This window comes from Podarcis bocagei (genome assembly GCF_964188305.1).
Source record: "Podarcis bocagei genome assembly, chromosome: 3".
Classification (NCBI taxonomy): domain Eukaryota; kingdom Metazoa; phylum Chordata; class Lepidosauria; order Squamata; family Lacertidae; genus Podarcis; species Podarcis bocagei.
The window spans coordinates 66477773-66505706 of NC_138127.1; the positions used below are offsets into that span (position 1 = coordinate 66477773).

Sequence of the window (27934 nt, forward strand, 5' to 3'; positions counted from 1 at the left end):
TTGAAAATGCAAATGGGAAAGATCTTCATGAGTCAACTCCCAAATGAACGTCTCAGTGGTATTCAAAAATACGACTGCTAATTAAGATCCAGCAGAAGCATGTGGATTTTTATATCCTAATTCTTTTTCACTTGTTAATAAAATGAATTAATAACAACCAGTGGTAGAATTTGGATTTAATTTTTTCCCTATCATCCAATTTTAATTGTCTACTTCTCCCCTCATTCTCTCTTATTGTTAGGACCCGGCTTTCTCTTCTGCGATTCACGACAAGCTGCAGGTGCCCAACACCACCCGGAAGGCATGGAACGAAAGAGACAACCGGTGCGACGTGTGTGCCACTCACTTGAACCAGCTGAAGCAGGAAGCGATTCAGATGGTGCTGACCCTCGAACAGGCTGCCAACACTGAACATTGCGATGCTTCTCCCGGCTCCCCTCCTCCTCTCCCCAACATCCCCACCTTGGTGGGCTCGCGACATATGGGCAGCCTGCAGCCCAGGGACTGGGCCTACATGTCTGCTCCTTATGCTACATCCAATTATGCTGGCTTTCTGCCTAACAAACTCAGCGGGAAACAGAACAACATAGGGATCGTTAATGGGATAGAGAAGAAAAATGGTTCCTTGGGACATCAGGCAAAGGTCAGTGTACAGATGGCCACCAGCCCCAGCAATGGTAACATCCTGAATTCTGTGGCTATCCAGGCTCATCAGTACCTAGACGGCACCTGGTCCTTGTCGAGAACAAATGGCGTTACTCTGTATCCCTATCAAGTAAGTAGCGTTAGAAAGGACACCCCCCCAATAAGATCTCTAGAATACTTTGTGAATTTGAGTAATACATATTAAGAAGTTGTATCAACACAATCATATTATTGAACAAGCCGTAATTTACCTCATTTGTAAAAACAGGAAGTCAGCCCCTCCTCCCCAATCTCTCATAACATACAGCCGTATTTCTACAGCCTTTATCTCTGATAACCATCCTGTGGTTCAGAAAATTAACACTGCAAATCATGCCAAAGGACCATGTGCTTCAACAGGCCTACTTGTCCTGAAAAAGCCAGAACAGGGTATTGCTTTATGGCTGGAAGGTTAATAAACATGGACTGTTGAGACTCATTAATAATAGTATAGAAGTCGAAAGTTCAGAGGCATTCTTCCGTATTAGAAATCCCGTTTGTAGCAGTAGTAATAATGAAGAGAAATCCTGGTTGTAATAATTATGGTGATGCAAATTGGAGGAACATGATTGTAGAAAAAGGCTCGTGTAAATAATAATCAGAGTAGGGGTTTCCAAGATGAATACCCTTGCATTTGCATGGTTGATAATGAAGTATAATACTGCATGAGATACGTGGGCAATTTTATTGTGAGAAGATTCGTGAACTGCTGATGTCTTATTGGCGTTAAAAAAAAAAGATGGGTCACACTGTTCAAAATATCTGCAGAATCCATTAATTAGTGTCTAGATATGTTCGTTATGTATCTTTTGGAGAGTATGGTATAATTATAGGATCTATTATGTTGGGAAGGGAATGAAATTGCTGAAGCTATAAAGTAGATGTATTAATATACAGTGGTGCCCCGCAAGACGAATGCCTCGCAAGACGAAAAACCCGCTAGACAAAAGGGTTTTCCATTTTTCGATGCGCTTCGCAAGACGAATTTCCCTATGGGCTTGCTTCGCAAAACGAAAAAGTCTTGCGAGTCTTGCGATTTCCCCCCCTTCCCCCCTTTTTCTAAGCCGCTAAGCCGCTAATAGCCTTTTAGCCACTAAGCCGCTAAGCCTTTAATAGCCGCTAAACCTTTAATAGCCGCTAAACCGCTAATAGCGCTAATCCGCTAAGCCGCTAATAGGGTTGCTTCGCAAGACGAAAAAACCGCTAGACGAAGAGACTCGCGGAACGGATTAATTTCGTCTTGTGAGGCACCACTGTAATGTAATAGTTAAACAGCCTCACCCTAAAGGTGTTCAGTGGTACAAAGTGCCAGGTAAATATGGATAGGTTTGCAGGCTTGCCTGGTGGTATGCTTACCCCCTTCCCTCGGGCAGAACTCTTTGACAGGAAGAAATGTAACATCCCTGCCGTGGAAAGCTGTAGTTGTGAAATTTCAGCATGCCATGAAGCTGTTAAAAGCATCTTAGGAACTAAGCGGCCCCCAAAGGTGTTGATCCTATGCACATGTAATCATTTTTTGTTCACTTTTTCTCCGTTCAAATGGTAACAGTGTGTCTGGGTAACTTTCAACTTCCATAGCGTAACACTGGGGAACCTTAACTATCCCCGCCCTGGCCACAGTCAACAACAGGAGCTTTCCCCCTAATGATAATTGCTGTGGTGGCAGGGATTTTTGTGGAGATCATGGCTGACCGTCCTAATTAACCCCCCTCTCAGAATTAGCTTCCCCCACAAAAAAGAATGCTAATGTGCATTTAACATAACATCACTAAGCCTAACCTGAGGCTTTTGTACCGTTGTTGTTGTTGTTGTTGTTGTTGTTGTTGTTGTTGTTGTTGTTGTTGTTGTTGTTGTTACTGTTACTACTACTATTATGCCACCCTGCATCCAAAGATCACAGGGCAATTTACAGTATAAAACCACAAAATACATTTGCTATACAAAATCATGCTACAGGCTACATCTGAGAAATGCTGAGCTAACGGGACCAGGAATAAAAAATAATCTCATTGGATAAAGAGCATTGCAGTTCCAGGAGTGGGTTCATTGCCCTTTGCATCATCGTTTGTCAGGCTGATGCCCAGGAACAAGAGCTGTAGCCCTGGCTAGACTTAATGGCTCCCCGACGTGGGCATCTCCCCTTTGTAAATTAGCTTTCAGTTAGATAGTCTAGACAGCCTGCCAGAAATGGTTGACTGCTTTGAAGTCTGATCTTATTTTTCCTTCTGATTCTCTGCCTCTCAGATAAGAGGAAACCTTGGCATCATAATGGGATGCTGAACTTGGAGGCAGGCTTGCATATTGAGAAGGACACTTCTTGTCAGCAAGATGCAAAGGGTGTAGTTCAAGTTCATGGTAAATAGTTCCCAGCTGCCTATTTTTGAAGTGGCCCCTGTGGATGTGCCATTAGCAGCAGCTTCATCTGTATTAGTTAGCAGGTGATAAAATTCTGGTCCAGCCATTTGGCACCGTGTAGGGCAGTATGTGTGAAGAGGAAAGGATTAGCTGGGTAAACCCAGCCACATGGGTGGGGTAGAAATAATAAATTATTATTATTATTACATATTGCACAGCTGTCCCACCATGGTCTGCAGTTGTTGGACTGTTGTTGTTGTTTAGTCGCTTAGTCGTGTCCGACTCTTCGTGACCCCATGTACCAGAGCACGCCAGGCACTTCTGTCTTCCACTGCCTCCCGCAGTTTGGCCAAACTCATGCTGGTAGCTTCGCAAACACTACCCAACCATCTCGTCCTCTGTCGTCCCCTTCTCCTTGTGCCCTCCATCTTTACCAACATCAGAGTCTTTTCCAGGGAGTCTTCTCTTCTCATGAGGTGGCCAAAGTATTGGAGCCTCAGCTTCAGGATCTGTCCTTCCAGTGAGCACTCAGGGCTGATTTCCTTCAGAATGGAGAGGTTTGATCTTCTTGCAGTCCATGGGACTCTCAAGAGTCTCCTCCAGCACCAAACCTTGATCATTAGCTGAAAGTTGTTAGACTACAGTTTCATTCACCTCTGACCCATTGGCCATGCCAGCTGGGTCTGATGTTTTCTTAGTAAGAGTGTGTTGATGATAGCATCAGGTTGCAGGTTCAATCCCCATATGGGACAGCTGCATATAGGGAGTTGGACAAGATGATCGTTAGGGTCCCTTCAAACTCTATAATTCTATGATAGTCAAAAAGTCTTGGGACACCATTTTGATTTCTCCTGCTCTACGTGTCTATCAGCGTACTCACAGTCGGGACGCCTGCTTCATGCAGGGTCCTCAGTTATGTAGAAGACAAATGTGATATGCAGGCACATCTATACACTTTCTAGTCGCACCTGTGACAGGGGTGTCACTATTTTTCAGCTTTAGTTATTTATCTGTAACTTGGAAATAATTGTAATCAAATATGATCAAGAAGACAAAGATGCTAAAAGAATTTGCAGTTTCAGGATGCAGTACATATAAATTAAAAACTTTATTCACTTTTATGTATTTGTCACTGAATTTACTGACAACCGTTCGTGCTAGAAAAACAAGGATCCTTTATATTGTCTCTTTAATATTCCTTTAATGAAGTACACATATTGTTGCTCTTTCTAACATACTTAAACGGTAACTCCCAGTTTTTAATGCACCGTTTCCAGGAAAACAAAGGCTTATTGAAGTCAGTGGAAAAAATCTCTTTACAGCCCTAGATCCCTGGAGTGTAAGGATGTGTTGCTAAACCCACACGCCCAGTTCCCCCCTCCCCTGTTTCTTTTTGCAAACAAGTAGGAGGAACATCAGCAAAGGAATCATCAAATATACTCAGTGCATGCAGAAACTTCCAGGACTTGCTATGTGTTTGTGAAGCAAGGTAGATTTATCGTAACAGCCTACTGGGGCCATTGTTGTACTTCAAATACAGCTTGCAGAGGTAGGATTATAAAAAAGGAATAAAACAAAAACTGATGGCAGCTTCTTGCATGTATATTTAGGTACAGACACCCAAGCACAAAATACACATGTACTGTTGCATCAGTTGTGAAGGGCACATTTGGGTATTTGCAGTCCACAAGAAAGAGATGGACACTGGGTCTTGGCTCCAACATTTATTTGAGGACCAATGCACAATTGGTAATTCAACACTTAGCATGGCAGGGAAGTAACAAGATCCCCTGGGCTGGATTCCATTAACCCTCTGTGCTTGCAGAACCAGCACAAGGTTTTTGACTGGTGCAATGGGGCTCCCTCCTCTTCTCCTCTGTGCTCCCTGTGCCTCACACCAAATATTCTAGACAGAGAGGACAGGGAGGGTGGGGCAGGATGAGAGGGAAGGTCTTTCTATCTGGCAAGCAGAAATGCTTGCACTGAGGAATGATCAGAAGAGTGTGGCACTGAGTGGTTTTTGCCTTACCCCCACAAGGGACTTGCTTGGTTTTGCTGCCCTTCAGACAGTCCACTCACATGCTCCTGCAGCCTATGCTGAAGATTGTGGTGAAGCGGAAATCCTCACAGTGGTTTCCTCCCGGGGCTTCTAGGAGTGTAAACGGCATATGATTTTAAATCGCTTTGTAACTTAAGATGACTGGAAGTTAAAAATAGTAATATATAGCTACATTCTTCTGTTGATTGCCAGAATTTCATAAACCATTTCATCATCTTTCCCCCCTGGCTCTTTAGCGACTGCTGTTCTTCTTAAGAAATTGTTCATATTTATGAAGCAAGTAAGGAGTGTGTGTGTTGTGTCCCCACCCCCGGCAACCATTTATAGAGGCACTGACCAAAATATAGTTTTAAGTAGTTAGAGTTTAATTTTGTTTTTCTTGTAAATCATATATTAAAATTAGCTATAATGGTTTAAATAACATCTGCTGTGAACCTGGACAGTCCGACCACCGTCACCCATGTGCTGGTAACCTCCAGGCTACTTCAGTGTGATGGTGCCCGTGAGGTTCAGAAGCTGCAGCTGGCGCAAAATGCAGTAGCTTGACTGCACAGTAGGGCAGGAGATTGCTAACACATTGCCCCACTGTTGTAACAACTGCACTGGCTGCCAAATAGCTACCAGCATAAGTTCAAGGTACTGGTTTTGGTGTCTAAAACCCTCTACTGTATGGGACCAGGACACCTGAAAGATCATCTTGCCCCCTATATACTCAAATGTTTACTGTGCTCTGAAGGTGAGACCCTCTTGCAGGTACCATCTTATCTGGTGGTGCTTTCCACACAATGTAGGAATCAGGCTTTTAGGATGCCCTTTAGTATTAGATGGGCACTATCTCTTGCTGTTTCAGCAACTACTGAAGACCTGCTTATTTCAACAAGTCCCTTAAGTTGATATCTTTCCCAGTCTGCATCTGTATTGGAATTGTTTTTCAGATGTTTTTCAGACATTTTCATTATTTTATCACTTGTTGCTTTGCTGCCCTGGGCTCCTTTAAGAGGAAGTGAGGGATATTAATAAGTAAATAAATACATAGCTTCTCCAATCAAATAAATTGGGGGCGGGGTGGTGGAATTTCTGCCGCTTCCTCCTTCCACTTTCAGTCTCCACACCCTATGCCATACCATCCACAAAGGTTTGCCAGTCTCAAGGAAGAGGTTTTTAAGGAAAGTACAGAGGTTTGCAAGAAAGTGTTCTTCACGAATGTGAATCCTGTTCTGTCCACAGGCAGAAATTATGGGTTTTTGAAAAAGGTTTCTGGCCCTACTTGTCAGCTGTCAGCCATCAGGTCACTAAGCAGTGGTGGTAATGCATGTGCGAACCAGCTTTTAGTCAAAGAATATGATTTCCTCGTTGGTTAATTTTTCCACAGATTGACAAAAAGGAAAATAATAATAAAACATAGATCCTAGTCTGACTTTCTTACATTCACTTATTGTTTGGGGGGGGGAATCCCTCTTGGCAGACTGCTAGTCTTTTTTTAAAATAAAACATAAAATAAGTAATGAATAGCTTTGGTGGGGTCATAAGTCATCAACTGACCTTCTTACCATGAAGTCATCAATTGAGCTTGTGTATTACAGTAATTGGCTAATTATATCTGACTTTCAAACTAATAGTCCGGTTGTGTCCTTTTTTCTTTCTTTATACTATGAGGGGAAGTTGGATTCCATACTAATTGTATTATTTTATTTTTTTACAATCACTCTGGAGTGATTTGATCTCACATGACATTTTTATGCATGGCTTCATGACCCTGAAATCATTCGTTTTCCCTTCACTATACCAGACCAAACAAGGGAAGTGAGAGGAAAAGAGTATCCCAGCAACTGAAAAGAGCTAAGGAGGCTTATCCTGTGAGTATGAGAGCCCCATGACTCTGCTGTGATGGGAAGAAGCAATCTGTGAGCTCTTAAAAAAAAAGTGAGATAATCCTTTAATATAAGTGCATGACATGAGATCACAATTAGTAAGGATTTGGATTCTTGACTTTATCCAGTCTAGTTTGTTCTATAATATGAAACCGTCTCCTTCCTGTGAGACTATCTAGAATAATTTGGGCCAGGGAAAGCTGTTGCCAAGGGCAAGCAACTCTTAAAATTTAGCGAAGCCGTGTAGCTCTCCTGATGGAAAGTGGCCACCACATCATCCTGTAAAGAGAAATTCATTTTTTAAAGAATTTACCACAAGAAGTTTGAAGCAGTCCCATTGCTACAACTCTGGATATATGCAGTACAGTTCACTTCATAAGTGGTTACAGAACTTTTGGTTAACTTTTCCCTCATAATTAAATTAAATTATTTAATTCAAGTCTCTCAGAATGAAAAGGGAGATAATTGGGCCCTCAGTAATTGAGGTATTTCCCCCCTCATCTTTGTTTTCCTCTTGAGACAAGGACATATTGTTTAGGGATACACACACAAAGTGTTTCCAGAATGACCCAACTTACTGAGTAAAGAAAGAGAGCAAGAATACCTGAGGTGCTCTGACCATGCAGGCAAATGTGAAGACCTGCCAACTTCCACTTAAAATAACATTCGAGCATTGATTTCCCCGCATTGCATTTGTTGTGCTCAGTTTCAGCTTCCTTTCAGCTTCACTTATCTGATGAAGTAGACCCCTGTCCACAAAAGCTTATGGCATAATTAATGTGTTAGTCTTTTAACAGAAGAAAGTGGTTAATAAGAACAATCCAAATTATTTTGCTTTTTATTATACATTTAGGAATATCTGAATAAATGCAAAAATTAAAATACCACTGTGGTTTTATTTATTTTAGTTTAACTAAGGGGATGTTATAGTTTGACTACTACTGCTCAGTCTCGAACACCCCTTTCTTGAGTGAAGTGCTGGAGAGGGTGATGGTGTTTCAGCAGCAGACACTTTTTGGGGAAAGTAATTACCTGGGATCACACCTGTGTTTAGCATGGACAGAAGCTCTGTTGAATGAGAGCTGTCCAAAAGAATGTCCTTAGTAGGTTGTGTCCTGAATATCTCTCTTGATTTAAATATAAAGTTGATAGACATCTGTGCTTATTCATTTATTAACACTTTTTATCTTGTCATTCAACAATAAAGGCCTCAAAGGTGGCTCCCAACTATAACTAAAATACAGAATCCCTATAGCGAGCTAATATGTAGCATAGTGAGTGATCTATGAAGTCTCTGGCTCACATTTTGCCTTTGCCACAAACTTATTCGGTAGCCATGGGCAAGCGACTCTTTATAACCTCAGTGCTATATTATTTATTTCCATCCTTTTAGAAGGCAGGTTTGTAGTCTCTTCAGTGGCAGCCTCATTAAGAAGCTATCTTTGATTTTATCAAAATATAATTTCTTACATAATTTGTTTATACCTCTTCATAAACAATCATCAGACCACTTATAGACCCCTTATCTTCAGCACTGACCATCATTTTGTATTGGGCAATATACAATAATGTAATGTGTGAAACATCCTTTAGTCTGAGTAGGTCTAGTTCAGGGTTTCTGCCATAAACTGACTTTATGGAAGGTATGAATGACATGAATGAAGAATGCCATTTGACCAGCTACTTCTAAACTTTATACCCGCACTGATTGTATTTTCCCAAAGAGCATATAGAGGTTACACATGGCCAGAGGTGATGAAGAATCACTCCAGGATAATGGAACGACATTAAATGCAACTATCTGCTATAAGACAGAATGAGATGGTGCATCACCTTTCACAGCCATCTCACGTAGCTGGTTATCCCCAGAAGAGTTCAAAGATTCAAGAACAGAGGCTAATGACCTGTCACCTTTGAAAGTGTTAGACTGCCGGTCATGCTTAAGGTCACTAGGAGTTCTCGGCTGAACATCTGTAACCTTGATTCATAAAGAGAAAGGGAGAGAGAGAGAGACAGGAAGAGAGAAAAGAAGAAGAAACCTCTGTTTTAATCATTCAAGTCTCCTCATGTAGATAAGCCTGCACATTTAATAAATATTTTAAAAGAATACTAGGTGATCTACATTTGAAAGGAAAATAATAATCAAAAGAGTGACCTTTTCTAATGCAGGAAATACTGGATTTCTGAATATGTTCTGGCAAATTAAAGCTCTAGTATTCATGTAAATGTTTTATATTGAACAGCTTATCCTGTTCTTTTGCGCATACTGCATTCTGAATGCTTAATATTCAAAATTAATATATGAAGAGACTGAACTGTAGCAGACAGAATTTCTCTGCCAGATAGCCAGAGGTAACAAATATTTATGACTTCTATAATATATGCACACACACACACACACACACACACACACACACACACACACACACAAAAGGTAAGTGTTGGACGGTTGACAAATTAAAGGGAAAAATAACCACCTTGCTTTTGATTAAGTAAATTCATATTTTAGTACCTGAGTATATGAGGCAGCACAAGATAAATAATGAATTACTAGACTAGACTTGATAAGACTAGGCAAGAAAACACCCAAACCTTTATCATTTGGAAACCTTACTCATTTGTCCTAGTACAGAAATCTGCTAATGCTTCAGCTCAGAGGTGCCAACATGGGCCCCAGACTGTGGGTGCCCAGCGGCACGCGTGTGCAACTCAGTCTCCAGCTTCCACTGCCACTGCTCTTTGCCGCCACTGCGGCTGGGCCAGGGCCTCTGCCATGGGGTCTCGGCAGCTGTGGACACAACGGGGGCAGATATGGATATGGTACTCTGCCACCCCACCCCTGCCACAGCTACTAGGCCAAGACCTCTGCTACGAGGCCTCCACTGAGGCCCACCACAGCTGCAGGTGCACCCTGGAAGCACGTCTGCGACAGGCCCAAACAGAGGACCTGCAGCGGAGGTGGAGGCCCTGGCCCAGTCACCACTGTGGTGCCAGAGAGCCAGCAAAGGTAAGGCAGCTGGTGGCAGGTGAGGCTGAGCAGTGTGCGCATGATGTGACGGCCAGACACCCACAGTAGAAATTTTGTGGATGCCTAGGTGCCCAGGACCCCCCAAAGATGGTACCAGTGCTTTAGCTGATTTCCATGTTGGACTGACCAGGTAGTATGAATAATATGAGGATGGTGCTATTGGAAGGCCCTTTACTCCAACACCTGTAAACCTCTTGCAGCGATAGCCCTTTCATTGGGGAGAGTGAGACAGACAGCTCAGGCAGCTGCTCCTGGAAAATGCCAGTGAGATGTTGGAAGACAGGGTTTTGTGGACTCTCTAGGAAGCCTCCTGCCCTCGTGTACCATGACATTGCCTTGTCTCTAGTGTTGAAGTATGATTTAGCTGCCAGTCCATTCAGGCTCTGTAAATAGATTTATTTATTTTTGCTGAGGGGACGGGATCTTTTTCTTTCCTGAGGTGGCCCTGACATCTGAGAAACTATGGAGGTTTAAACAAACTTGGCTAGGTGACTCCCAGTACAATAATGTGGTGTTTCTGTGTGCTCTGGCTTCCATCATAGTGTTCCGTTGCACCAGAAGCGGTTTAGTCATGCTGGCCACATGACCTGGAAAGCTGTCTGTGCACAAATGCCAGCTCCCTTGGCCTGAAAGCGAGATGAGCGCCACAACCCCATAGTCGCCTTTGACTGGACTTAACCGTCCAGGGGTCCTTTACCTTTACCTAATGTGCTAGATAGACTTAATCTAATGCCAAACCAATGTCTTCAGTCATGGCAACCACGCCCCCCCCAAAAAAAACCTTATTTAAAATAAAACTTGAATGCAGGTCATAGAGTTCAAAGAAAGCACTTTCCCTATATTATGGGCATCCAGATAACGCTATAGAAAACTGCATAAACATATTTCAGAATCTGCTGTAGTAGGCGATGGAATGAATTTGTTCTGTTTGGTCCTATTCAGAGCGTGTCATGAAAATATTATTGGTAGTGTGCCTACAGTAGTGTATCTTAACCAAGACTGTGCTGCAGCATATTTGCCAGATTCAAATTTCAGAAAAACTGCAGGCACAAAATAGAATTATGATATTTAAGAAGTGATACCAGTCACCTTTTAAATTCCCTATGCGCCCCCTAGACTTGTGCATTTTGGTGAGATAAGGAGGCAAGGTAAGGCAGCCCTGTTTAGGGAAGCTTTTAATGTTTAATAGATGATTGTATTTTAATATTCTGTTGAAAGCTGCCCAGAGTGGCTGGGGAAACCCAGCCAGATGGGCGGGGTATAAATAATAAATTATTACATTACTATATAAAGGTAAGATGCAGCTGTCCTTATCCATGAACCTCTTCCCACGAATAGTAGTAGGCTTTATATGTGAATGGGATGAATGTGTAACATGGCTCCTTCTCTCATATCTGTTTGACCCTAGTCATTAACCAGAGAAGAAGCAACTGCATGAGTTTGCTTTTGCTCCCTTTTGGAAAGGATTCTGCTCTAACCACTCATTGCTATTGGGTTATGGAAGCAAAGGGGAAGAATACTCTGGCACCTCCACCAGCAAAGCAGCTGCCGCTGTGCAGGCAATAATAACCCCAAGGGAAAATCAGCCTCGCCACAGCAGGATGCCACTTCCTACTGACATCTCCCCACCTCATTCCGGCATTGTCAAATTGTTCTCCCTCCTCACTTTTCTGTATCCTCTTCTCCATTTTTCCAGCTTGGCTTTTTTGCTTGTTTGTCTATAAACCCAAGTCTCTGTGTGTGTGTGTTTTAAACTGATGTGAGTTTGAAAAGTGAGATAAAATATATTAAGCTGAAATTAATAGATTGGAAGTGCTGGATTAAGATCTGTTTCAGTTTTCTGATAAATCAAGAGGATTTTCATTCAGATATTTCTGGACCTAGGAAGCCGTTCAGACCAACAACGCTATTTGCCTTGGCTGAGCAGCATGGCCAGCTAAAAGCCTACAGCTTAAAATGCAGCTTTCCATATCCAGACTTCTTCCTCTGAATGTCACTGATGAACATTTGAAAGGGCTGCAGTTTATTTGCTTAATCCAATGATGATTTTGGGGTGGGATTAGATGTTAAACCAGGAGATTAAGTTGTTGTTCTCATATAAAGAAGGTCTCTGTGATTTTTTTTCCAAGGTGGGGAAAGGGCCTTCGTTACCTGCTGTCTTACCTGGTGACCTTGTCAGTTACCACAGCTGCCTACACCCTGGGTAATAATAATCCTAAATGCCTTGAAGCAATGTTAGCGGCTGAGGCTTAACTGAAGCTCTTGATTATCTCCCGAGAATTGTATTGCACTTCGGAGGCTGCTTTAAACATTGGCAGAAACCAGCTCATCTGTATCAAGTTTGTACTGGAAAGAAAAGTCAGCAGTAGGAGACACTGGCCAGATAGTGGATAGTAATTAGGGTACCAGAGAAAGGAGAGCGTGAAAAAAAGGGCTTGGTGAAGTGGTGGATTTAGCGATGAATAAAACTCTCAGCAGAGAAACAAAAACCTATGACCTTAATACTACCCACTATTAATACCAGCTAATGTGGAATGTGTCCATAGCTTTTATAGCCCGAAGAAGAGTTTCTGTTTATTTAAAGAGGACGAGCTTACTCCTATAGTGCTGTGTATTTCTGTCTCAATTCATGTGTTGACTCAAACGAAGGTACATTCATTTGCCCAATGATACAAACAGATATGTACCTCTGGTTTCACAAACTCAGCCATTACCCTTCTATGTTCTGGCTGATTTTTGACTATAGAATGCCCTCCCTATGGAGGCTTGCCTGCCACCTGCTCTGGTGTCATCTAGGCTACCTGGTAACTTTTGATTTTACCAGGCCTTTTAATTGGGTCTGTTTGTAGAGTTTAGATTTGCAGCTTTCTTTAGATTTGCTGCATTTGGTATGCTCTTTGTATGCCTTTTAATTTATTTGGTACTTCTGTTGTTGTTGTTGTTGGTGGTGGTGGTAAGCCACTCTTGGAATCTGTTTGAAGAGTAAGGTATAAATCCCCATAAAAGATAAGTAAATAAAAATGAATAATGTTCCCATATATGGTACTTTTTCATCTCATACTCATGTCCAATGCTTCACATGGGATACATTCTGAATGTGTTTGCCCTTGGCTAGAATAAACACACTTGACAAATTTAAGTGATGGTGACCTTTCCGATTTTGTTTCACCATTTGTGGCCAACTAATATGTATTTTGTCAATGTGTGTGCCTTTCACTATATGTTCCTGAGGTTTTTGGATGTCCCTATTCTTATCCAGACCAAGGAGGATGTTTCCTGATTGTCCACATGTTATTTTGCTGTTCTGAATTTGCTAGTTGAAGTACCTTGGAAGTCAAACAGAATCCATTCCGGAAGTCCGTTCGACTTCCAAAATGTTTGGAAACCAAATCACTGCTTCTGATTGGCTGCAGGAAGCTCCTGCAGCCAATCAGAAGTTGCGGAAGCCCCATCAGACGTTTGGGTTCCAAAAGAATGTTTGCAAACCAGAACAATCACTTCCGGGTTTGCGGCGTTCAGGAACCAAACTGTCCGAGTTCCAGGGCGCTCAGGATCCAAGGTACGACTGTACCCTCAACAAAAAACAGGTATTTCTAATGCAATCTGCATTCCTACAATGAGAATATAGCCCACAATATACAATTTACACTGAACTAGCTTTCATGCTCATCAAGAAATTTACTGTGCAAGTAAACACTTAAATTAAATTGTTGCAGGAATGAACTAAAGTTGAAGACAGTGCCACTTCTGCAATTAATACGAATTAGATCCGATTAGTAGAATTTAGTCATTGCCTCTGATAACACGTTTCTTTGCCATCAAATCTAGATTGTGCTGGAATGTTTTTAATTACATCTATTGTAAATCTGTTCCATATTCCCAGTTGGCCAATTAATTTAATCTTCTTGTTTGTTCATGGAAATATATAAGCGTATCAGTTCAGGAGAAATACATGGGTATGACAAGATTCTAAGAACAGCTTTCAAACACTGCTTTTCTTAGGAACAGACATAAATGCAAATTACCACCCTCCAGATTTAGTTTATACAGTGACTTGCAGCACTCCAGTGACTGGAAATTGCATACACCCCATAACCAAATTATAAGTAGGAACGGAAAATATTTATGAAACAAAATGCATGAAGTGTAATGGTCGATGATGTTACTTGTGTGTAAGCGATTAACATGTATGTTTTAAATATATAAATAGCGACAGGGAAGCAGAATCATGCCCAGGGAGTGAGGGACATCCCAAGATCTGTGTGCATGCTCAGATGCACATGGAGCGAGCTTGGTTCATTTCAGTGGTAGACGGTGGGCCATTGTGGATGGAAGAGCTCAATGTGGCCCCTGCTCTGCATTGCTGAATCCCAGTGACTTAAGTTTAAGAATAGCAGCAAAACATAACCCTGTGGAAATTGCCTTTTGGATATTCTCACAGAACTGAATGGGTTATATTCTCATGGTTAGATTACTGCAGTTCCTCTATGTAGGGCTACCCATGGGGTTGTTCCAGAGGCTGCAGCTGGCGCAGAACGTGGCAGCTAGGTTGCTTGTGGGGGCAAACTACCACCAACGTAAAGCACCTTGTTTGCAGGTTTTGCAGTGGATGCCAGTTTGCTACTGGGCCAAGTTCAAGGTGTTGGTACTAAGTCCCAATACAGCTAGGGACCAAGATACTTGAGAGAGAGCCTTATCCCTTATCTTCTTCTCGGCAGTCTGCAGGGAGAGTCTCTCTTGCAAGTTCCAAAGATCTCAGAAGCTTTCTCTGCAGTAGCTCGGAGCAGGAGTTTTAGTGTGGCTGCCCCTCTTCTGTGGAATAGCATTCCTATCGCTCTCTACACTTCCCAGAAACAGTTGAATACATTTTTGTTCTGACAGCTGGACAAATGGGTCTTTACCACAAGTGTCAACTTGTTAGGGTTTTAGCCTTTTTTGAAATGTATTGGTTGTTTTTGTATTTTCAATGGTTTTACGTATAAATTGCATTGAGATTGAGAAGGTGATTAATAAATTAATTCCTTGTAATAATAGTGGTGAATATCTCAGAGTCACTTTTCTACAGCACCCAAGCCCATGTGAACTACCACTATGGCAGTCTGAAAGGAAAAGCACCTTCCTAGGACTGGTGAGTTAATTTTGCAGTCTGGGTTTCTTTGCCCTTTTCTTGATTTGGAAATATATGCGACTTACTACAAATACCTCCTTGCAAGTGTGCTCCTAAATTAGTTTTTCATACGCATTTAACTTTGGAGTTTTACATCTGTAGACACTTAGAAGAATCTTGGGCTAGGGGTGAAATTATCCAAAATACTTAATTTGCTTTTTCAAAGGAGAAACCGAACTAGCCAGCTCTAGGATTGTTCCCCCTGCCTGCTTCTGATTGCTGCTACTGAAGTGGTATACTGACTGATGTGCCCCAGGGCAACATCACAAAACATGACATTATGCTGGCACTGCAGGTGGATGTGTGCCAGCAACAAATGTTCAGAACTGGATTGCTAAAGCATCTCAATTTCACCTAAAGTCGGTGCAATGTTGGCTCCTGCTGGAGTGCTTTGAGTATTGAACTGTAAATCACTTAAACATTTCCCCTTTTTGCATCTTCTTCTTGTGCTGGCTATCGAGGACTCCTTTGCTTTGAGTCTCTTAATCAGTGAACAATAAATTCCAGTTGAGAGAATCGAGTCAGTCTCCTTAATGTTCCCAGCAGGCCCAGTGCCCTAAGGGAGAAAGCAGGAATGCAACATGTCTGGCATTTAGATGTTTTAGTGAAGATAGATTATGATGGTCTGTGCAGATATAAACAGGAAAGCTTGCGTACAGTGCAGTAAGACCATGTTCTCCATTTAAATTAAAGGCAGTATCAGTTTCAGCTAATCTAGTGTTTGGTTGCCACAGTGCTATTACAATTTTCCTGGATGTGTGTATAGACAAATTATTTACTGGAATTAGAGGTGCCTGTTTTTTGTTCCTGCTGAACCTCAGTCAGTGCTGCTGCCTTCTGAGCCCAGCCCATAATAACTCAGGAGCCTCGACACAACATATCTAAGAAACTGCCTCTACTTGTGGCTCATTGTGAACTGTAATGTCATAGTCTGTCTCAAGTCTAACATCTGTGTTGCAAATTGGGATGGAAGGAACATGCAGATAAAATGTTTGGTGGCTACTTCTAATGCTGGTGCTGGTTGTCAGTTCAGATTGGTTGACCCAGATGTGTAAGTACTTTCTTGAATCTGAAGTAAGAGGGAACGCTCTGGAGCAAGGCCATAAATACAGCTGAGCGATATATTGATATATCGCCCCAAACCGGTTTGAAGTCCATATTGTGATATCGGTTTCATAATGTTTAACCTGGTAATATAGCACGAATCATGATGTGTGTGTGTGCTGTGCAAAAACCACAACACAGGAAAAACCATGAAGCCAGACAATGCCTCTACACAGCTACATACTTCATCCATCCATCATGATATATCAGTATATCACGATGTTTAGCTGGTGATGTATCACAGTGTTGAAAACCTTCTACTGCTGCAAGCAGTGACAGTTACCAGTTAGATCATGAAATTATCTGCCCCCTATGAGACACATAAAGGTTTGGTTTCTGGGAAATTTGTGAAAGCTGTGGGCCAGATTGAAGATATTGTGTCCCATTCTGGCCTTTCAGGCATCACATTGGAGCTGTCCAACAATGTCAGCAGCCAGTAGGCCTAGTGTTGAACAGTATACAAGCTGTCCAGAAAGTAGCTAGACTAGGAGCGGGTATATGGAGGTTATTGCATCAGTTTTCCAGGCAGCAAATAAGGATGTAAATGCACACCCTGACTTCCCCACTCAGGTATAATCGTGGGGTTCTAATCCTGACTATACTTAGGGTTATAATTCCTTGTAATAAGTAGGACTCATACATGGGGTTGGACTAGATGACTCTATGATTCTATGGGATTCCTTGTGCTGCCAAGTGAGCTTTGTGCCATTGGGATTGAGCTTTTCTTCAGGCTCAGTGTCATCTCCATTCTAGATGACTCAGTGGTGATTGTAGGACATTGAGATTCAGAGTGCCTCCATTTGGGGCATATTGGGTATCCCACTCCTTCTGCTTTCTTGGGGTTCACTGTCCGGAGGTTTGCTCCACAGAAGCCCCAATGGTAATAGTGATCTCCTCCACTATATAAAAAGAGAAAAGAAGTCCTGTAGCAGGGCAGCAGTCGAAGAAGGAGCAAAAAGGGTTTTCTTGTGTGTGTGTGTGTGTGTGTGTGTGTGTGTTTCTTTGTGGCTGATTAGCTGTTCTCCCTGTGCAAAGGTCAGAGGGGGCAGGGTTTCTGTTGAGGAAGGTGATTAGCTGTGGGAGGAGCTTATCAGAGGTAGCAGGGCAGCAGTTGAAGAAGGAGCAAAAAGGGTTTTCTTGTGTGTGTGTGTTTCTTTGTGGCTGATTAGCTGTTCTCCCTGTGCAAAGGTCAGAGGGGGCAGGGTTTCTGTTGAGGAAGGTGATTAGCTGTGGGAGGAGCTTATCAGAGGTAGCAGGGCAGCGGCGCGCGCCTAGCGGCGCGCGCAGTTTGATCCATCTTTTAGATTTAGGGGCGCTAGTCTCAAACGTTTGTTGGGGGAGACCTAGGTTTTTTTGTGGGGGGAGTTATTTGTCCTGTCTGCACGCTTTTTATGATGGAGGACCGCTGTAGCCACCCCAACAACGTTCTCAAGATGGAGGGGGAGGGAACAGCTGCAGTCGCCTGCGGTTCCTGCGCAATGTTTGCCATCTTGCCAAAGGTTGCAGGCAGCTTTACCTGCAGCAATTGCATGTTGATTGCCCTCTTAAAAGACAAAGTCCAGCAACTGGAGGAACGTGTAGCTACGCTCCAAAGAACTAGAGATCTGGAGCTCTTCTTGGAAGCAACAGAGCACACCGTCTCCACCAAGGAGGAGACAGGGGACTCCCCTGAGAAGGAGGCTAGTTCATCAACACAGGAGCCAGATATATGGAGAAACGTGACTCAAAGAAGTAGGAGGCCCAGGGTTCGTTCTGATTGTTTAGAAATACACAATCGCTTTGAGGTCCTCTCCCCTAGCATGGAAGACGAAGAGCAGACTCCATTTGAGGATCTCTCCCTCATTTCAGTCGATCAGGTATATGAAGACGAGCAGCAAAGTCAGTCCTCAGGGAATGTGCAGGCGACCTTTGAACGGACATCTCATGGAAGAACCCCGACCAAACCTAAGATGAGGCGTGTAGTGGTGATAGGGGATTCCCTACTGAGGGGAACAGAAGCAGTGATCTGTGGGCCTGACAAGATGTCTCGGGAAGTGTGCTGTCTCCCCGGGGCTAAGATCCAAGATGTAACTGAACGACTGCAAGGAATCATAAAACCCACTGACAAATACCCCTTCCTCTTGGTTCATGTGGGAACCAATGACACTGCAAGCAATAGCCTCCAGAAGATCAAAAGAGACTACGAGGCTCTGGGCAGGAAATTGAAGCAATTAAATGCACAAATTGTCATCTCATCTGTCCTCCCAGTTGAACGACGTGGCCCAGGGAGAGAGGGAAAAATAGTGGAAGTGAACAGCTGGCTTCGCAAATGGTGTAAACAGGAACGGTTTGGATTCTTAGATCACGGACTGCAGTTTCTTGAAGATGGACTTCTGGCAAGCGATGGGCTGCACCTCACAACGGTTGGGAGAAATGTTTTTGCCAAAAATCTCAGAAACCTCATCAGGAGGGCTTTAAACTGACTAATGTGGGGGAGGGAGACAGTGCTCCTGAAGGTAGGAGTCTATCAATTGATGAAGATGATCATCCAAATGTCATAGACCAAATGGAGCAAACAGCACGCAGACCTAGTGGTGGGAGGAAAAAATCCTTAAATAAGAGACATGGGGGAATGATTAATGGACTTCAATGTCTGTACACTAATGCGCAAAGCATGGGAAATAAACAAGATGAGCTTGAGCTCTTGGTACAGCAAACTAAATATGACATAATAGGCATCACTGAAACCTGGTGGGATAAGTCCCACGATTGGAATGTAATAATGGGGGGATACAATCTATTTCGGAGAAACAGACCAGACAAGAAAGGAGGAGGAGTGGCGTTATATGTCAGGGATGTGTATACCTGTGAAGAGATCCAAGATTTAGAACCTCAAAGCCAAAGTGAGAGCATTTGGGTCAAAATTAAGGGAGAGAAGAATAACAGAGACCTCATTGTGGGAGTTTACTATAGATCCCCAAGCCAAACGGAGGACATAGATGATGCCTTCCTGGAACAGATGGCCAAGCATGCAAAAGGAAGGGAGATAGTAGTAATGGGGGACTTCAATTACCCAGATATTTGTTGGATGTCAAACTCAGCCAAGAGCATAAGGTCAAACAGATTCCTCACTGGCCTTGCAGACAACTTCATTGTCCAGAAAGTGGGAGAAGCAACAAGAGGAACAGCCATTTTAGATCTGGTCCTAACCAATGTTGATGAGCTGGTTAGTGGGGTAGAAGTGGAAGGATCATTAGGCGCGAGTGATCATGCTCTTCTGAAGTTTACTATACAGCGGAAAGGAGCAGCCAAGCATACTAGGACTCAATTTCTTGACTTTAAGAAAGCCGACTTCATAAAACTTAGGGAACAGTAAGATCCCATGGACAGTAATACTAAAAGGAAAGGGAGTTCATGATGGCTGGGAGTTTGTTAAGAGGGAGATAGTAAAAGCACAACGTCAGGCAATACCAATGAGACGGAAACATGGAAGGTGCCTAAAGAAGCCAGGGTGGCTATCTAAAGAACTTTTAACTGAGTTAAGATTAAAAAAGGATGTGTACAAAAAATGGAAAAGGGGGGAAACCACCAAAGAGGAATTCAAACAAATAGCCAGCACGTGTAGACACAAAGTCAGAAAAGCTAAAGCACAGAATGAACTCAGGCTTGCTAGAGAGGTTAAAAGCAACAAAAAAGGCTTTTATGGGTATGTTCGTAGCAAAAGGAAGAACAAAGAAACAGTGGGGTCACTCAGAGGAGAAGATGGTGAAATGCAAACAGGGGACACAGAAAGGGCTGAACTCCTCAATGCCTTCTTTGCCTCAGTCTTCTCCGATAAAGAAAACAATGCCCAACCTGAAGAATTTGGAGCAAATGATTCAGCAGAGGAAACACAGCCCAGAATAACTAAGGAGATAGTACAAGAATACTTGGCTAGTTTAGATGTATTCAAGTCTCCAGGGCCGGATGAACTGCATCCAAGAGTATTAAAAGAACTGGCAAATGTGATCTCAGAACCACTGGCAGTCATCTTTGAGAATTCCTGGAGAACAGGCGAAGTCCCGGCAGACTGGAGGAGGGCAAATGTTGTCCCTATTTTCAAAAAGGGGAAAAGAGAGGACCCAAATAATTACCGCCCAGTCAGTCTGACATCAATACCAGGGAAGATTCTGGAGCAGATCATTAAGCAAACAGTCTGTGAGCACCTAGAAAGGAATGCTGTGATCACCAATAGTCAGCATGGATTTCTGAAAAATAAGTCATGTCAGACTAACCTGATCTCGTTTTTTGACAGAATTACAAGCCTGGTAGATGAAGGGAACTCAGTGGATATAGCCTACCTTGATTTCAGTAAGGCATTTGACAAGGTGCCCCATGATATTCTTGTAAAGAAGCTGGTAAAATGCGGTCTTGACTATGCTACCACTCAGTGGATTTGTAACTGGCTGACTGACCGAACCCAAAGGGTGCTCATCAATGGTTCCTCTTCATCCTGGAGAAGAGTGACTAGTGGGGTGCCACAGGGTTCTGTCTTGGGCCTGGTCTTATTCAACATCTTTATCAACGACTTGGATGATGGACTCGAGGGCATCCTGATCAAATTTGCAGATGACACCAAACTGGGAGGGGTGGCTAACACCCCAGAGGACAGGATCACACTTCAAAACGACCTTGGCAGATTAGAGAACTGGGCCAAAACAAACAAGATGAATTTTAACAGGGAGAAATGTAAAGTATTGCACTTGGGCAAAAAAAATGAGAGGCACAAATACAAGATGGGTGACACCTGGCTTGAGAGCAGTACATGTGAAAAGGATCTAGGAGTCTTGGTTGACCACAAACTTGACATGAGCCAACAGTGTGAGGCGGCAGCTAAAAAAGCCAATGCAATTCTGGGCCTCATCAATAGGAGTATAGCATCTAGATCAAGGGACGTAATAGTGCCACTGTATTCTGCTCTGGTCAGACCTCACCTGGAGTACTGTGTCCAGTTCTGGGCACCACAGTTCAAGAAGGACACTGACAAACTGGAACGTGTCCAGAGGAGGGCAACCAAAATGGTCAAAGGCCTGGAAATGATGCCTTATGAGGAACGGCTAAGGGAGCTGGGCATGTTTAGCCTGGAGAAGAGGAGGTTAAGGGGTGATATGATAGCCATGTTCAAATATATAAAAGGATGTCACATAGAGGAGGGAGAAAGGTTGTTTTCTGCTGCTCCAGAGAAGCGGACACGGAGCAATGGAGCCAAACTACAAGAAGGAAGATTCCACCTAAACATTAGGAAGAACTTCCTGACAGTAAGAGCTGTTCGACAGTGGAATTTGCTGCCAAGGAGTGTGGTGGAGTCTCCCCTTTGGAGGTCTTTAAGCAGAGGCTTGACAACCATATGTCAGGAGTGCTCTGATGGTGTTTCCTGCTTGGCAGGGGGTTGGACTCGATGGCCCTTGTGGTCTCTTCCAACTCTATGATTCTATGATTCTATGATTCTGAGTCATATGGTACGTAAAGACACAATATATGTATAACTGAGATTCTGACACCCCCAATTGTTCACGTTTCTTTTATCTGCACTTTCAGGAATATATTGCTTGTAGACATCATTTTTTGGCCGGGAGGGGAATTATCCTGTCCGTTGGTCTTAATGAGGGGAAACATAACAAAAGTACCCTGAGGTTTAAGTGGATTTGAGATATTAACTAAGTGCCTTTGGCATTAGAAATGTTAGTAGAAGGGAAAACTAAGTTTGCTGACCTGCAGAGCAACATCTGGTGGAGGGAGAGGGAACACGTGTGGAATAACAATCCTGTGCATGTTTACTCAGAAGTAAATCCAATGATTTCTAATGGGGCTTACTCCCTTGTAAGTGCTTTTAGGATTGCAGCCAAAAGTACTAATTAAAACTGAGCATGTACCTGAAACTTGGCAGTTTTCCTCAGGAAAGCAATATGTGCCTAATGACTTCATTTTTGTGTGTAAGATATGATGAATATCCAGCTCTGGGAAAGGTGAAGAGGAAGCTCTTTTCTGCTCATTGGAGTTAATACAGAAAAAAAAATTAGGGAATAGACCTTCACTGTTTTCTGCATTAAGCTGCTGTCTTTTCACAAGGCTGTTTTGAACCCAGAGAAGAGCAATTTTCTTCCTGCCACTCTTGCTGTGGCAGAAGTTTGTCATATATCTTTTAAATAAAGACTAATGATGCAGTTTAAAATGTTGCCTGTATGAAGAGACGCTAGTTCTTTATATTGCTTACCATCTTACTGGAGATTAGAAGGAAGCTGTTCCCTGGCTCAGTCGTGCCATTTAAGAAGAGGCTACACATTGACACACTTGGGTAGCTCCTGGTGCCATTCCTGTCAGCAGGGAAGCGAAAGGTCAATGGCTTACAGATTGCTTCTTGTGATGTGGCAGCAGTTACAGTAAGATCTCAACTTCTTACAATGCCCTGACGCTACTAGCTGACAGCTTGCGTGCAGATAAGTGAAATACCTAATTATATATTAAAATACTTTAGACAAAAGTTGTGCAAGTCAGTGTGACTGTTCTGAAGGCATTTCATATTGAACAGCATCAGTGGTGGTTCAGAATTTCTGCCTCTAAAGAGAAGGGTGGTGGTGGAGGTGATAGAGAAGCTGTAAGCTGTAAGTATATCTTATTTAATGGTTTGCTTTTCAAATCTGCCATATCCCCAAATGAAGGTCCATTAGAGGGCATTTAAAACAGTTAATCATGAATTTATTTTTTAAATATACAATGCATGTAAAAATTGCACTGACTTGCTTTTCTGGAAGCTCAAAATAACAAACAACTGAATAACTAAAAAAAACAACCAATAAAACAGAGCAATATTAAAACAGTGACAAATATTTTCTCCATATCCAGCCTTGATTACTAAGTAAAAAATAAAAAATAAAAGCTTTGGAAAGTTTGTCAAGCTATGGTAATGTTAGGGATATGATAATAGCAATCAACTTTTGGGGGTGTCTAATTAAACCGTAGAAGTGTACATCTAAAAATAGAAAGCATAAATGCAGTAAGCTAATGTTTGCAAATATGTGTATCATACAGGTACAGTTGTTGAGGAACAAGGGATAACTGAAGTTGTCAGCTGAGTGTAGTCAGTGGGTTTACTGACATGTAATGTGTGAAACAGCTTTACATCTCTAGGGGAGAGCAGCTCTACAATTGTGGAGAGACTCATACTGATTCACACCCTTGATTTAGACTAAGATTGTCCATGCCCACCTATTAGGTCTGAAGAAGCTTTCCACTTTCCAATATCTATCATTCTATTCGGCAAACAGTAATGATCATATGTTTGCCCTCTTAGCACCCCCATGATAGATAGCAGGTCTAGTGTTGCTGACTGCATAATGAGGACAACTGAGAAATGTTAGAGAGCAGTGGTGGCTTACCTTTGGCCCTCCAGAGATTGATGAACTACAACTCCCATCACCTCTGACTGGCTAGGGCTGATGGCAGCTGACAACATCCGGAGGGCCACAGGTTAGCTACCTTCATCAGAGGATCAAACAAATAGGAACCCCTCATCAAGACGGTTTAAAAGCAACTGTGTACAACTCTAAAAGAATTACATTTTGTTCATGGTTTGAGCATTGCAACTCATGCACATTCTGCATCATTTCAGCTCTTGGCATGATCATCATCACCATTACAGAGCATATGGTGTCCTGATTAGAAAAAACTCACACGTCTGTATTGTTCATCTCTTCCAGGGAAAGTTATTTCTGCTTTAAATTCTTGTTATTTATTTTATTGAATTCTGGAGCAGAGGGACAAGGGATTAAGGGTTCATGGGATATGCTTACTTAAAGAAGGTGTCACTGGTACTATTTGTGTACTGACATTTTGCTTACTTACTATTCTTCCGAAAATCCAATAGACTTTTAATAAAAGCACAAGAAAGTCACCGAGACAACAAAGGCAAAAAATTTAATCAGTGGGTTTGAAAGTATGGAATCCTTATTGATCTGGCAGACACAAAGCTGTTGGCTACATCAGATATTCTGAGCAGGGACAGAACGAGCTGTGGAGAGGGATTTGATATGCAGTAGCAAGCCTTGTATTTGACCCCTACATGTTGATTAACTTGGTGCAAAATAAAGGGCCCTGTACAGTGGTACCTCGGGTTACATACGCTTCAGGTTGGTCTTTGTGGAAGCCGCCCAGAGTGGCTGGGGAAACCCAGCCAGATGGGTGGGGTACAAATAAATTATTATTATTATTATTATTATTATTATTATTATTATTATTATTATTATTATTCAGGTTACATACGCTTCAGGTTACAGACTCCGCTAACCCAGAAATAGTACCTCGGGTTAAGAACTTTGCTTCAGGATGAGAACAGAAATCGTGTGTCAGCGACGCGGCGGCAGTGGGAGGCCCCATTAGCTAAAGTGGTGCTTCAGGTTAAGAACAGTTTCAGGTTAAGAACGGACCTCCGGAACGAATTAAGTATATAACCAGAGGTACCACTGTATACAGAGCCAACCTGTATACGGTGTGTAAATGTGTAACTCTCTTCACACAGCAGATCAATGAATAGGAGGCCAGAACATAGCCATCAGGTACAAACCTGATTCTTCCCTCAAGTGTAGATGCTAGCCCTATTCAGAGCGTTTAGAGTGCATATGTGTTAGGAAATCATAGTTTCTTTACAAAAATGTAATTTCTATAGCTATACATCTTAAATAGGTAATTGTGAGAATGAAGAAATTGCATTTATAGAACTGATGAAAAGCAATTTGTTTATAGAGTCTAGGTTAAAACTCTGCAGAGTCAGAACTATTTTATTATTAAGGCATGCTGCTGAAGCCCCACAGTGCTCTTCTTTCAAAAGGTGTTAGAAAATAATTCATCCAATTCCTGTCCAATTTGAACCTCTGCTTGTGAGGGAAGGCGGGGGGGGGGGGGGAGTCTGAGCCCAGGAAAGCAGCCTCAAAATGATAACAACTGGAGGCTTTTTCACACAATCTATCTAGATAGACTAGGGAAAGGGGGAATCTGGTTGATTTTTAAGTGAGCCTACCTAATTTACACTTCTCAAGCAAATATGTGAACTGAAACACAGCTATTCTAGGAAATTTGCACTTCTCTGAATTTTTGGGATGCAGTTCTCCAATTTAATAAAATGTACACATATGTGAGAAGAAGGACCACAGCTTTGTGTCCCCTGCATTCCTGCTCCCCTATAGGACCGCTTGCACCTTCACATTAATAACCTGGACCATTAGTCTGGGTTGTTCCTCTGTGGGTTGTACAACTCACCAAACCAATTGCAAATGGAAAATACTTGTGTGACAGGTAAGGATGGAATGATCATTCTGGTTCTCCACATTTTGCAGCCAATTGCAGCATGAAAATTTCAGTGAATATTTTAAATGCAGTTTTGACTAATACAGCATTTTTTTGCAAATGCCAAATTCTGCAAATTGCAAATTCTGCTTTCCCTAACAGAATGCATTTTTGTATGTTACTTTTGCCAATGTATATTTGTTTTTGTGCACACTCCCCCCTAATATATTCATTTGTGAAAACATTGGTTGGAGAACTGCATTGCAAAATTCAGACACGTGTGTATTTCAAATGATAGCTGTGTTTTGGTTTGCATATTGTTTCTGAAAAAGCAAATATGATAGGTTCTCCTTTAATTTGCACTGAATTGAATTTCCCCTCCATCCCTAGCTACAGGAGAAGTTGAAATACTTTTATGGCCATGTGAGTAACAGTCTGAAGATGGTGGGAACGAATAAATCACGAGTGTTTAATCCACCCGCTTACATTGATCAAATTCTGCTTGTCTTCTGTGAGGTAGCTAACCATTAGAAGAAACCTGTGTGCATTAAAGATTTAGTTATTTCTGGAGTGGGGTGCAAAGTAAGTGGAGAGAAAAGGTTTTTCTTACTGAATTATTTTGAAGAATGGGAGGTTCAAAAGAAACTATTATCATTTATTTGCTCATCTTTATTCCAAGTGGTGCACATGGATTTTGCAAGATGTACTAGCCAGACCTAGGCGTGATATAATTTCCAAGAGAAAACTATATTGTTTTCAGGCTTTCGCATCCCCTGTGACATTACACAGCCTTCTGGAAGGGAAAGTAGGAGGGTGGGCACCTCACTTGCACTTCATGTGCTTGTATGAAGCTAGGACTGGCATATCTCCATGCAGAGGTATGCAATCTCTGGATTGAATGGAGAATAAGGGGAGCTCACACATGTTGCTGTTGTTGTTTTTTAATTGCCTTCCACATGGGACAAGATGATGTACAACATATAAGAGCTAAAAACAGTTACAAAACAGCAAAAACGTTAACAAAAATATGGGTTTAATAACTGATCTTACAACTCAGTTTTCCAAAAACATTGGTTTAGTCCAAAACTTCTGTGAAAAGTGAGGTTTAATTCTCATATTGAAAATAGTAGCTTCATGTCAAAACTCATAGTGAGGAGAAACAAGTAATTTCCTAGGATAGTTCAACTTGGCTCCCATTTGAGGGCATCTGCTTGAGCTGATGAAAGGCAATAATCTGAAATGCTTTCCTGAGGTGGCTTTATGTCAAATACGCAGGTGTGAGGTGATAGTTTCAGTCGCTAGGTGGGCAACATAACATTTGAAATCAACCTGCTATGCCGAGGAGAGAACGATACTTTTCAGCCTATTTCTCCCTAAAGTGTGCATTTTTAAAAACCGAAACTACACCACAAAATTCAAAGAAGGGTGTAATCAGAATGATAGCAGCATTCCAATTTGCATGTAAATCTGAGACCAACGGATTCGGCTGGTTCGCTTTAAATTTTGCAACAAAGTTCTTCTTCTCTCCTTTGCTTCCCATCACATGGACAGAGTCACTCAGGCATACAGCTCATCACACTCAGTTCTGAGGGAGGTTACTGATTTCATGTTGCAGTCACACGGATTGACTATACTGTCAGGTGTGTGGGTGTGCGCCTTCCCCAACAATTTTCTATGCCAGGGATCAAACCTAAGATCTCTCATTTCCTAAATTTGTACTGACCTGTGGCTCCGTGTGAATCCTCTTTAGTCCTCTTCCATATGGCTGGGTCTGTGAGGAGAAAGGGAAGGAAAAAGAGGGTGTAACAGGGGCATGGCTCTAAGAGACACAAAAGCCCCTTTGTGGATCTTTTTTCTATCTGGTCTTATGGCTATGTGTTTGTTCTTCCCATCCCTACCCTTTCTATTCAAAATTCTTGTTCCTGTAAGGATTCCCCACCACCATCAAAGGTATGCATTTGCTCCTAGAGACCACATTCACATCTCTTCTGGTGGGACTCAGACCAGCATCTCCTGTATCCCATTGCATCTTTCATTCTTCCTTATCCATGTGGACACCTTCCCTTTCCCTTGCAAAAAGTTGGCTTGTTCCCCTCCGTTTGACGCCAATATATGTGCATTGCATTCACTATCATTAGCTATGTGCATGTGGTCATTGACATCCCAGCAGGACTCAAAAACACTTCTTCTAAGAAACCACTGTCGTCTCCATGCGTATCTCTTGACTGCTGGGCCATGGGATGCCTCTGTCAGTAGCATTGCTGTGGTTTCTCCCTGAGAGCTCACTAATATTTTGTATGTGTGTGTGTGTGAAAAGAATGTATGTGTACTTTAAAGCCAGTGTGGTGTAGTGGTTAAGAGCAGTAGAC

General features: G+C 42.3%; 1 protein-coding gene across 4 annotated transcripts in view; it reads left to right on the forward strand.

The window, feature by feature from the left end:
* Positions 1-27934, forward strand: part of KIF26B (kinesin family member 26B) — a 299877-nt gene that overhangs the window by 95428 nt on the left and 176515 nt on the right. For 3 of the 4 annotated variants that reach the window (XM_081187996.1, XM_081187999.1, XM_081187998.1), the window contains one exon: positions 242-775. In XM_081187996.1, the coding sequence (XP_081044122.1) occupies positions 242-775 (534 nt within the window). The remainder of the gene's footprint in view (positions 1-241; positions 776-27934) is intronic. The other variant, XM_081187997.1, reaches the window with a different exon arrangement.